This window comes from Bufo gargarizans, chromosome 8, assembly GCF_014858855.1.
Source record: "Bufo gargarizans isolate SCDJY-AF-19 chromosome 8, ASM1485885v1, whole genome shotgun sequence".
NCBI lineage: Eukaryota > Metazoa > Chordata > Amphibia > Anura > Bufonidae > Bufo > Bufo gargarizans.
Window position 1 is genome coordinate 66,727,954 of NC_058087.1, and position 12,856 is coordinate 66,740,809.

Genomic DNA, 12,856 nt, shown 5'->3' on the forward strand with positions numbered 1-12,856 from the left:
ACATTATTTTTAGTTTCCCAACAGACTTTCCCAACAGAGTTTTAGAGAATATTCTGGTGGGTTTAGGCTCTGATACAATAATGGCCCCAAAGGTCCAATAGTAGTCAATCTCATTTAGAGGTGACGTTGTGTCCAGTCATTTACTTTTGGGTATATTCACAAACAACATATTGGAGTCTAGATCTCATTAATTCATTAAGATGAAATTGAAAGTGGACGTGCACTGGTCTTATATAGAAGTAGGTTAAGCCTTCACAAAAATTGCATGGGCCCATGCAAGGCAACCAGAATACATGAACTACTGGTAAGTCTAAATACACTAAATATACTCTTGCCCCCTCATCTTTGCAGCTATGGCCTCTAGCATCACAATTAGAGAAAATGTTGTAAAATTCAGTGCTCTAATATTTGACCTATAGTTGTTTTGTATATACAAAAAAACAAAAACATATAAACAAATCCATTCTATATAAAAGGTTAATACTGAAGTCAAAATCTCAAGTTAGTACGTAAGATATAATTCCACTATTGTGTATTTCTGTCATTTATATAAATTCATGCCAAAGTTTGGTGCCCCCATTATGGAATGGCAGAAAACCAGCACCATAGTAGTGGACTACTAAATAGAAGATTAAAACTGCTATCTTCCCCTCTACTGATTGAGTCTTACTTGCGGGGGGAAAGGGGTTTTTGGGGGGAGTTTAGTTTGGAAGATTAGAATGTTTGCCTATTTTACATACGTTAGCATTGCTACTTGTGTATAGCACCATCTGCACAGTATCCTGATTATCAGCCTCTATTCCTCCAGATAAGGTTGCCCTAATGTTAAAGGATTTTTTGGGGGGAGTCGAATATTGATGACCATAATATGTGATTGGTGGGGGTCCGACTTTTGCCACCCCTGCTGTTTGAAGAGGCCAATAATGTTATTGGTCACTTGGCCTATGTGCAGCTCTGTTCCATTGAAGTGAATGAGCTGGGCTGCAAAACCAAGCACAGCCATTATACAATGTATGTTGTGCTTGGTGCTGTGAGGAGACCGGCGTACCATGACCTCTTCAAACAGCTGATTGCTGGTTTGAATCCTGAGGAGAGGTTATCGATGTTTTACTCCTGTAAAACTTATTTGAAGACTACTTATAGGAAATTCATATAATAGTAATTCAACCTTTCGATAAGGGTGTAAGTCTTGCCCCAGTCGGACCCCGACAATCTGATATTGATGACCTATGCTTAGAATAGGTAATATCCAAAAATCTGCTTGAAAAAGACTCATTGTAGTCGGAACGTCGCATTCTTGGTGAATAAGTTAGGAATTGCATTGAGACATCGAGTGCTGCAGTATTTCTCCCAAATCCTATACTCAGGATAGGTCATCAATATCTATGCATTGCACAACTTCTTTATATTTTCCTCAATTCAGTAAGATAAACAGGAATGATAATGAATGGCAAAACATCTGATTCATACATATTCATTTTAGGATTGTATTATATATTTTTTTGAAAGCCAAGAAAACAAATGATTTGTCAGTTGAAGTAATCGCAAACCTTGTGTTGTAACATTGCATAAGCTTTTAATTACTTTAATCTAAAAATCAATGCTAACTAGAAAATGTTGACATCCAAGACATTTTCTAGTCAGATACAATGAACTGTTAGCACACATATGGCCAAAGCATTATGTATATTATACCTGTTACATTTTGCTTTTTATGTTAAGGTTTTGTATTATTTATTGCGTTCACGATAAACAATTTGGTCGAGGAAATAAAAATCTTCAAACATAATGCCTTGGAAATATATGGAGACAGACTGCACAGAAAAAAGAGCCTTGAAGACGTATAACAGTATTTTCCACAGAGCAATAAGGCACACAGTATAGACCCATCTGGACACAAACAGATGCTGCACTTCGGGTTAGGGGAATGCAGAAGCTATGGATAATTTACACTGCAATCTTTATTTCATTTCATTTGAGAAATAAAGATCACAAACATTGTAGAGCAATGTTAGATAGCTCAACAATATGATTTTGGGCATACTCGTCTTTGAAATCAGCCACTGCTTTTTGCCTAGAGATTGTTGGGTAAAAAAAATTAGGTTGGATTGTTGACTAATAGTCTGTTAAAATTAATGTTTAAGCCCTTTATTTTTTAACTTCTTTTATAAGTTTTTTAAGAACTTATGATCTGCCATTTTGTTTTCTAGGAAACCCAACAATTTCCAGTTTTTTTTTTTCTAGATTATACATCAAAATCAGCATAAATAGATAAAAGAGTTTATAAAACTTTACCTCAGTATGATATCCAAGGATAAACTTTGGGGCCGCCTCTATTACTCTGTCTACCAAAGGCACGTGCAAAGAGTTCTGTGCATACAGCCTGTATGTAGGATTGCCACCTGCATCTTGGCCACTCATTACCATCTAGCCATACCAGGGTCTTTATACCAAGTCAAGAGCACTCGGCCCTCAGTAGCCTTTTCTTAAATACTTTCTTGACCCAGCATGAAAAACATGGGTGGCTGATCTGATATGAGATGCAAGGAACAGGTGATAAACCTGTCTAAAATATCCAAGCACGAATTATCAAGTGAAATAAAAGAAAGAAGAGTGCTCCTAAAGCAGAGTTCCTTACAAGCGGGGTTTCTTGTAGTAAAGGGATTCTCCTTACTGTCATCTAAAAAGTCTTCTTCCTCATCCTCTTTCCTCAGCCTTCTCTTGGTTTCTTCATCATAGATAAGTCCCAGCAGATTGGCTGGACTTTCACTTTCACTGTGACATATTTCATTGAGGCGGGCACCTATCACCTGAAACATGATTAATGACATATATCTAATAATTTTAAAATCAGACCCCCCCCAGGGTGCTCATACGCGATGTGCCCTGGCCACGGGATTTGCATGCAAATTACCGCTAATTGCCGAGATAGACCTGTGCTTGCTCAGCTGCAACTATATCTGCTATTGTTTCATATGGCAGTACTATGAAACTATGAAGTACTATTTTGCCCTTTATCATATACCATATTTTTCACTTTATAAGACGCACTTTTTTACCCTCCAAAGTGGAGGGAAAAAGTCAGTGCGTCTTATAAACGAAAGATGACCCCAAATTTCCAGGCTGCAGCAGCTCAGGAGCTCTCACTAACGGCTCCTGAGCTGCCATGAAACTGTGGGCGGGCGGGAGTTAGCGCAGACGGCAGCAGAAGTTAGCCTTCAGTGAAGCCTCCAGCCCGCGCATACATCGCAGCACTAAGCAGCACCTGACAGTTGGGCGGGCTGGCACGCTTCCTTTATGCACTACACTATCGTTGGGAGGGGTGGCGGCAGTGCGGCGCATACAAAGAAGCCGCACGTCCTTTACTCATTACAGCCGAAGCAGCAGGAGGATCCCCTTCTCCTCTGTGCTGCCTGGCCATCCAGCTGATTGGTGGAGGCGGTGGGGGGGGGGGGGGGGAGAGAGTGGGATGCGCTCACCAGCAATCAGCTCCCTAGATGTCTATATTAAATATGACTATAACCCCCCTCATCCATAGGAATCCACCCATATACTGCAGTACATGGGTGCATTCCTATAGATGAGGGGGGTTATAGTCATATTTACCATAATATAAACACTGTCCAGGGACTGTTCTGTAATTGGCATGTGTCTATATTAAATATTATATATACTGCAGTATATGGGTGGATTCCTATGGATGAGGGGGGTTATACGGTAGTCATATCAGTTACTGTAAGCGAATATTGATACAGTCCCTGGACAGTGTTCATTTTTAATGTGACTATAACTCCCCTCATCCTTAATAATACACCAATGTACAGTACATACAGTACATCAGTGTATTCTTTAGGATGATTGAGGCTATAATCACATAAAAGTGTCATCCACAGATCTTCCCATAACAGTGTCATCCACAGATCTTCCCATAACAGTGTCATCCACAGATCTTCCCATAAGTGTCATCCACAGATCTTCCCATAACAGTGTCATCCACAGATCCCCCCATAACAGTGTCATCCACAGATCCCCCCATAACAGTGTCATCCACAGATCCCCCATAACAGTGTCATCCACAGATCCCCCATAACAGTGTCATCCACAGATTCCCCCATAACAGTGTCATCCACAGATTCCCCCATAACAGTGTCATCCACAGATTCCCCCATAACAGTGTCATCCACAGATTCCCCCATAACAGTGTCATCCACAGATTCCCCCATAACAGTGTCATCCACAGATTCCCCCATAACAGTGTCATCCACAGATTCCCCCATAACAGTGTCATCCACAGATTCCCCCATAACAGTGTCATCCACAGATTCCCCCATAACAGTGTCATCCACAGATCCCCCATAATAGTGCGTCATCCATAGATCCCACATAATAGTGCGTTATCCATAGATCCCCCATAATAGTGCGTCATCCACAGACCACCATTAGTTCAAAACCCACCAGAAGCACACCTTTTGGTTCAAAATATTTGTTTTCTAATTCTCTTCTTTAAAAACCTAAGTGCGTCTTATCATCAGGTGTGTCTTATAAAGCGAAAAATATGGTTAATGCTATTTCACACATTGCCAATGGCGCTGTTGGATTATACAGTAAAGCATGTGTAAACTTACCAGAGATAGAATTGTCTGGACAGAAAACGCAACAACTAAAATTACCAACTTACATCTCCCCACTGGTAGAAGAGCTTGGCTGCATTCCATTGCAGCTTCTGGTTTCGTTTATTGCCCACAATAGGGGAGCGACCTCGTGAAAGGCCTTTTTTGGCAATGTTGACATGATGTCCTTTCATCCATTCTGGCCAATTTCCCCGATTACATCTGTGTACAAAGCGGGCACATTCCAGGAAGAGGGCAGCCCTGGCCACCACGGGAGCTTCCTAGAATAGGCAAAAGAATATTAAGAGATTATAGAAACTGTAAAATATTGTAGGACGTAGGGATACATTTAAAATCCACATGTAAGAATTATCTAGAGAAAGTTTTGCACTCTAGAGAGCATATAGCACATCTTGTATTTTGTTGTATAACTGTGGCACCACACTGGGGTTCTCCCCTGGTCTCATGCTTTCCTGTTTTCTGTGAATGAACATTTTCTGCAGTCGTGATAAAATGGTAGCCAAATAATTTCTCAACGGTTTGGACTTGTCAAAGTAAATGTGACAGTGGAAAAAGTTCATTTTCATTAAATAAACATTTCTTGTTTGGTGTAGGGGAATAGTGGGATATGAGAGTGGGTTTCTATGGAGTTGTTGAGCAGTGAACAGCCTGTTAAACAGTGAGGAACGCAGGGAATTCCATGTGAGGAGCCATGTGGAAAGCTACTGTGACCCATGATTTGTTAGGGGTTGGAATGTAGCAAGGGGGTATAGTTAAGTAGCTAGACAATGGTTGTACAGGTAGAAAAGCATAGTGGGGAAATATGGTGCAGAGGTATAAAGATAGAGTCTTCTGCTTGAAGGACAAATAGAGGATGTTTTCGATGGAAAAACAGGGGACCAGGATTGGGCCAGGAGTACAAAGAGGGCAAGTTTTACAGATAAAAGAAGAGGCAGGTGAGTAAGAGTCAGGAGGGCTCTTGTTTTCCACACCAATCCATCCAAAGGGCTGGATTTCGGTAAGGATATTTGGTTTCTCATGATTGTATACAAATGTATACAGAGATAAATAGATAAAATATCCCAGGGCGCAAGAATCCAGTCCAGATAGTAATAGTAAATAGAAACGTATTTATTGCAGAAGTACAACGCGTTTCGGGGAGTAGTTCACCTTCATCATAGGAACTACTCCCCGAAACGCGTTGTACTTCTGCAATAAATACGTTTCTATTTACTATTACTATCTGGACTGGATTCTTGCGCCCTGGGATATTTTATCTAGTTATCTCTGTATCCTACCACTTCTTGGAGACTTCAGGGATCTCCGACAAGAAGTCATCCCTCCGCGGCTGCAGATCCACCAGTGAATCGTGACTCCATCGCATGTATTGACAAGCTTTTACTAGAGTTGTGCCTACAGATAGCACAACCACAAAAGGTGAGCCCTGTACTGGAACCATTTATTTTATACCAACGGTATTACCCTATGGTGCGCTCTGCTTTGTTTTTAACAGCATTAAGTGTATACAAATGTGAGATGTGTGAACTGGAACGCATAAAGGAAAAACTGGGGCACTGCCGCAGAGTAACTGTTGGTGGGGTGAGTAGCAGTTCCACTCCATATGGGAAACTCTGTTTGAAAGCTGAACTTTGAAGAAAGGTTTCTGATGATAATTGCTCTGAGATCTGTAGCTCTCTTTTTCCTCCTGACTTTCACTTATTGTTCAGTAATTCATGAGGGAGCCATGATCTCCAGGTAATTTTGTGGATGTTAAAAGTCTATGTGGATATCTCAAAATTCCCCTGAAGCTTCTGAGATGGTCTTCCCTAATGTATAGCTCTTGCATTTGGCTACTATTGAGTGTGGTGTATTTAAACCCAGGACTGAGGTAAACGGCTCTCCATTTGTATACAAAAGCCATACTCGGTATGAAGGTCGGTCATTAGAGATGTCACTGTACAGGGATGTAAGTATGCAGAAGGGTATATGCATGTAAGAACATCAATGCTGTATCTTGCCTCCTTGTTACGGCCCATTTATGTTTTATCTTACCTGGCATTTGAAGAAGAGGCAAGGAAAAGGTGAAGATATGAGATAATGGATAGAGATGGAATCACAGGACACAGAAACAAATCACAAATGGAGAGGAATGAACCAGACGAAGGAAAGCTGAAAATAACCACAAATTGCCATAGTCAATGATGACAACAGATTGTGAAATATTTACTGCAAAAATGGAGGAGTGCATAATATAAGACCTAATATCTGAATTAGGTTGAGAAGGTAAATCAAGAAGACATTTCACATACAATCTATTCTGCTGGGATGGCCCTGACTTCTTACATCTGATACCATAGGATTCTCTTCATGTGAAGATGCAGTAAAAAAGGCTTCCATGTATTTTTAAAAATTTTCCCCTTTTTTTAAATAATAATGTTTGGTCTCCATTTTCCTAGACTCCTAAGCTTTATGCCTTCTAGGTAGAAAACACATTCAGCGTCCATGGTTATTACACAGGCACTTCTATGTACCTTAACAGTTTATATAGAATATTCTATGTAATTTTTAGTTGTTAAAAAAAAAAGTGGATGTTTTTCTGGTTATAATTTTCTGAAGTCACTCCACGTATTCTACTTCCTGTCCTGCCTTTTTAACTGCATCTTTGTTTGGAGTTTTAGCATATCAACAGCCTCGCTTGACTTTCTCAGTCAGACCATTTACTCCAAAAAGACAGGGAAAGGGGGATAAGCGACTCAATTACAGGATCACACATTGCACTAGTGCAGTGCTCTTCCGTGGGTATCTTTATCTAGGCCTATCAAGTTACCAGTAGAGCTGTCAAAAATTCTACATCTATATTAATAATGAGGATTATCTTGCAGATAACATCTTTCCCTCACAGCAGCAGTGAACTGACAGTGGATTACCTATCCATATAGGAGGTCATTTGTATTGTACTGTTGAAATGAAAAAGAAAATATTTCTATGGATATTGAGTTTAAAAAAGACCCCTTTAATTCTGTTAACCTATTTTTAGACAAATTATTAAATAACATTTACTGCATTTCACATGTAGATTAGACTTGTTACCGCAACTACTGCATGTACTATACATACATGTACAAAGAAATAAATTCAGTATTTTTTGTATGCAGCTGTATCTAGATGGTCAAAGATTTCACATCGCAACACATCAAGATAAAAAATGTAAAAAAAAAGTACATTGAGAAAAAAATGATAGCTCTCATGCAAGGCAAGTAATTACCGCTTGGGATGACATGTCAATCAATCCCTGATCCGTAAGCCACGGTTCAGAAACTTGTATTCTTGCTTACCAAATCTAAAGCTGCAGCCAAAATTGAGGCATCAGGTATAGTCCCAGGTTCACAGCAGTTAAGCAGGAACTGAAATCGTTTCATCCCTTGTCTTATTGCTCCCAAATTGACCACATTTTTGCTTTTCCCAGACTCCTGATTGTTGGCACCATGGTCATCAAAGCTGTGGCATCCTGAAGAAGGCAAAGGTAGGAGGAAAGAGGGGGAAGAGCACAAAACTCACAAATAAAAGAGCCATTTGAGAACCCCGTTACATTGGATTACCCCAGCGCTCTAATCTAATGTGTGGTCTGAAGCTAAGCAAACATGGTGGTATCACCCACAACACCCAGCATTTTATGGGGACATGTACAGACAATGATGTTTCAAGGTATTTCACACCTCTCTGCTACAGACTTGGGGGTTTTGGATTTAAATTGAAACATAGAAGCGAATTAAATAATCATAAATCATATTTACCGTATATGAGCTGAGATATTACCGTTAAATAATTGCTAATAATAGGGAAGTAATCACGTAACTGCTTGTATATCCAGATCAAGGTGTGGAATATCTTAAGTAAATTAATACATTATTCTAATTTCAGTTTGGCTCAAAATGAAGCACAATTCATTAACTCATGTTCTCTGACGTATATTCACCGGGGAAGAGACAGTGTCGGGTTAAACTAATCTGCTCATCAACATTGCTATTTTAGAATAATTATCTTGACTAAATAAACTCCTTTCATTAAGAGTCTTCAATTTGCTAATGGATCATATCTTTATGGAAAAATAGCAGATGGAAGGCTCCTGGAATAAAATATGTAAAGCTAAATTACATTTTGAATTTATGTTTGAGTCGATAACCAGATTAGCAATACCACAATTTTTTGGCTTATGTCCATATTATATATATTAATAGATTCTAAAAAGAAATACTGCTAACCTTAAACAAGGGAAACAAAAAACAGGATATTGATATATTTACTGGTTCATATCATTAATGGGGTTCTGCACTTTGTGTAAACTGATGATATATCCTCTGGATAGATCATCAGCATCTGATCGGCGGGTGTCCGACCCCCGGGACTCCCGCTGATCAGCTGTTTGAGAAGGCAGCGGCGCTCCAGCAGCGCCGCGGCCTTCTCACTGTTTACCGCAGGCCCAGTGACGTCATGACTAGTATCAACTGGCCTGGGCGGGGCTAAGGTCCATTCAAGTGAACAGAGATTAGCCCCGCCCAGGCCAGTTGATACTAGTCGTGATGTCACTGGGCCTGCGGTAAACAGTGAGAAGGCCGCGGCGCTCCTGGAGCGACGCTGCCTTCTCAAACAGCTGATGGGTGGGGGTCCCGGGGGTCGGACCCCCGCCGATCAGATGCTGATGATCTATCCAGAGGATAGATCGTCAGTTTAAACAAATTGCAGAACCCCTTTAAGGTCTTTCCATCTGCACTATTGGGGGGCTATGAGCTAAAATGGAGAGCCAATGAAGCTCCTGTTCTGCTAGAGCCAGCCCATTTCTGCATTAGGGGTCTCAAAGGCTGTTGTACCAATAACAATAAACAATATTATAAATGGCACATGGCAATTGGAGGCCCATTTACAGATTCTTGTTAAGGATCTCCTGAGCTGAAGCACATCTCTACATCATGATTAGTGTTGAGCGAATCGAACTCCACAATGTGGAATTCAATCTGAATTTCAGGGAAAATTCGATTCACTGCAAAGCCGAATTTCCTCGTGCTACGTGGTAGCGAATCGATTTTCCCAATTTCTTTTTCAAAGGTCAAAAGCAAAAATAGCTCCACCTATGTCCCGGCGCATGCGCAGACCGGAAAACCGGATCCGGCAACGGGGCAATTTCCAGAACACTTGGTACTGGATCCGGCATTAATACATCTCTATGGAAATCCAGCAAGTGCGGTAGTGCTCCGAGATTTTGGCCAGAAAAAATACTGCAGCATACTGCAGCATTTTCTCTGGTCAAATACCGTATAAGGGACAGGACATCCTGATGCATACTGAATGGATTGCTTTCCATTCAGAATGCATTAGGACAAAACTGATGCGTTTTTTTCCGGTATTGAGACCCTTTACCGGATTTCAATACCGGAGAAGAATAACGCTAGTGTGAAAGTACCCTAACAAAGCTAGAACCAGCCCTGTACCCCTGCTGAAGCTAAGGGGGCATATCCATGCTCTCCCTATCACACCTCAGGAGGCATGTGAAGGATGAAACTGAGCATGTGCGGCCTTCTCAGTGAGCAGGACAAAGAAATAAGAAAACAAACAAACACCAGGTGGCGATATACAGATATATTCTATTGAATAACTTAGTGGCTATGCAAAAATTTTAATTACATGCAATTACAAATAAATTCAGATCCAGGTGCTGGTTTGAAAACTACAATACTTTTCGTGGGACAACCCCTTTAAGTTTCACTTGGAAGCATTGGTATATTTAAACTTCAAGTTAAAGTTTGTTACATCCAGCTTGGTTATTTTTGGAACTCCCATAGAGGTGAATGGAGAGGTGGCTGCGCTTATGCTCTCCATTCACTTATATGGGAGTTCTGGAAATTGTTGAGCACGTTTGCTTGGTTCTTTTCAGAACTTTCATACAAGTGAATGGAGAGGACGCTGTGCATGTGCAGTGCGCTCTCCTTCGCTTTGTGGTCCCCGTTCCAGAGATAGGAGTGTCCCCCATAGGTAGGACCCCGCACCTATTGGACAGTGATGGCATATCCTAGCCAAAATGCAAGATGGGCCAACCCATTTAGTACAGACAAAACTAATGTAAATGAGAAAATTGTCACAGCCATGTCATATACATTTTAGTAGCCTGTATATGCCTTTCTTAGCCATAAATGACTATATACTCACTAATTCAATGATGGAGCCCTTTTGCCATGTACACATCCCAACAATATTGGAAAATGATAATAGCAATGGAGATATCATAGATTGCGGTTGGCTTACGAAGTGGCTTAACACTGCATTGAAATCAGCTGGTTCATCTAGGTTTGAGTTGACTCTTTATCACCTTTGTACAATCACCGTAGATATGATAGAGAAACAGCTAATAGAACAAATGTCCAGCAGATTACAACACTTCACAAATCACAGCACCACAAGAGCAGAGAGACAGAGATGGAATGCAGCCAAAGGCATTGTCCTGAGGTCAGCTCCATCACAACCGTCATCTGCCGAGCTCCCAACCACTGAAAATCTGTATAGCTTATGATAATGACACCAAGGGCATGTCACTGGTAGTGTACCCCGAGCTGAATGTCCAATTTTGGAAAGCAGTCATTTTATCTTAAGTAATTAAATGGGGTACACAGCAGAACGCTCAGTTCTTATCCTCTAAGCAAACAGTTTTTCCATATTATTGGCAAATACGAATTACTGTCACCCAACACCACTAGTTGGTATTGAAAACATTCATCCTACATTGGCTTTGATGAGCCCCGTAAACCCACACAGTTCGATTAAACCTTAATAGTGCTGATGCAAAAAGGACAGTGTCTTATTTGGAAATGGTTATGCGAATGCTGATCATGCAAACACAGAAGAAAATAGATAATTGAAACAAGGTATCTGGGTGGGATATTCATCTCATTGATATGTTTTGTAGAATTATACTCCCGGAAAATATAAAACTTAAAAAGAATACTATGGATTGTAAGTCCAAAAGCACATGGAATTGATTTACTAATATCATTTTGGGAGCATGGACTCTGATTTTTTTGAAAAAAAAAAAAGTGCGGTTGGTACACAGGAAGCATGCTGTGAGGTGAAAGGGGGCTATGTGACGGGGGTTACATGCTCTTTAGTACAATACAACTGTGCTTTTAATTACCTATCTTATAGTGGAGTCAGTCATTTTGGAGTAATGTACAGGTGCATCTCAATAAATTAGAATATCATCGAAAAGTTAATTTATTTCAGTAAGGCTTCTTTCACACTTGCGTTGTCCGGATCCAGCGTGTACTCCACTTGCCGGAATTACATGCCGGATCCGGAAAAACGCAAGTGTACTGAAAGCATTTGAAGACGGATCCGTCTTCAAAATGCTTTCAGTGTTACTATGGCAGCCAGGACGCTATTAAAGTCCTGGTTGCCATAGTAGGAGCGGGGAGCGGGGGAGCGGTATACTTACAGTCCGCCCGGCTCCCTGGGCGCTCCAGAATGACGTCAGAGCGCCCCATGCGCATGGATGACGTGCCATGCGATCACGTGATCCATGCACTTGGGGCGCCCTGACGTCACTCTGGAGCGCCCCGGGAGCTGCACGGACGGTAAGTATGCTGCTCCCCCGCTCCCCGCTACACTTTACCATGGCTGCCAGGACTTTAGCGTCCCGGCAACCATGGTAACCACTCTAAAAAAGCTAAACGTTGGATCCGGCAATGCGCCAAAACGACGTTTAGCTTAAGGCCGGATCCGGATCAATGCCTTTCAATGGCAAGTGTTCAGGATTTTTGGCCGGAGCAAAAAGCACAGCATGCTGCGGTATTTTCTCCGGCCAAAAAACGTTCCGTTCCGGAACTGAAGACATCCTGATGCATCCTGAACGGATTTCACTCTATTCAGAATGCATTAGGATAAAACTGATCAGGATTCTTCCGACATAGAGCCCCAACGACGGAACTCTATGCCGGAAGAAAAGAACGCAGGTGTGAAAGAGCCCTAATTCAGTTAAAAACAAGTCAAACTCATATTGTATAGATTCATTACACACAGTGATCTATTTCAAGCCTTTATTTATTTTAATGTTGATGATTATGGCTCATAGCTCATGAAAACCCAATAGTCAATATCTCAAAAAATTTGAATATTTTATAAGACCAATTAAAATTTTTTTTTTTAATCAACAGAAATGTTGGTCTACTGAAACGTATATACAGTATATGCACTCAATTTTG

At 40.9% G+C, this 12,856-nt stretch overlaps 1 protein-coding gene across 2 annotated transcripts in view; it reads right to left on the reverse strand.

Moving 5' to 3' along the window:
* UNC80 (unc-80 homolog, NALCN channel complex subunit) overlaps positions 1-12,856 on the reverse strand; it is a 195,549-nt gene that overhangs the window by 111,654 nt on the left and 71,039 nt on the right. For both annotated transcript variants that reach the window (XM_044304892.1, XM_044304891.1), the window contains 3 exons: positions 7,946-8,118; positions 4,679-4,891; positions 2,675-2,810 (listed from right to left, as the gene is read on the reverse strand). In XM_044304892.1, the coding sequence (XP_044160827.1) occupies positions 2,675-2,810; positions 4,679-4,891; positions 7,946-8,118 (522 nt within the window). The remainder of the gene's footprint in view (positions 1-2,674; positions 2,811-4,678; positions 4,892-7,945; positions 8,119-12,856) is intronic.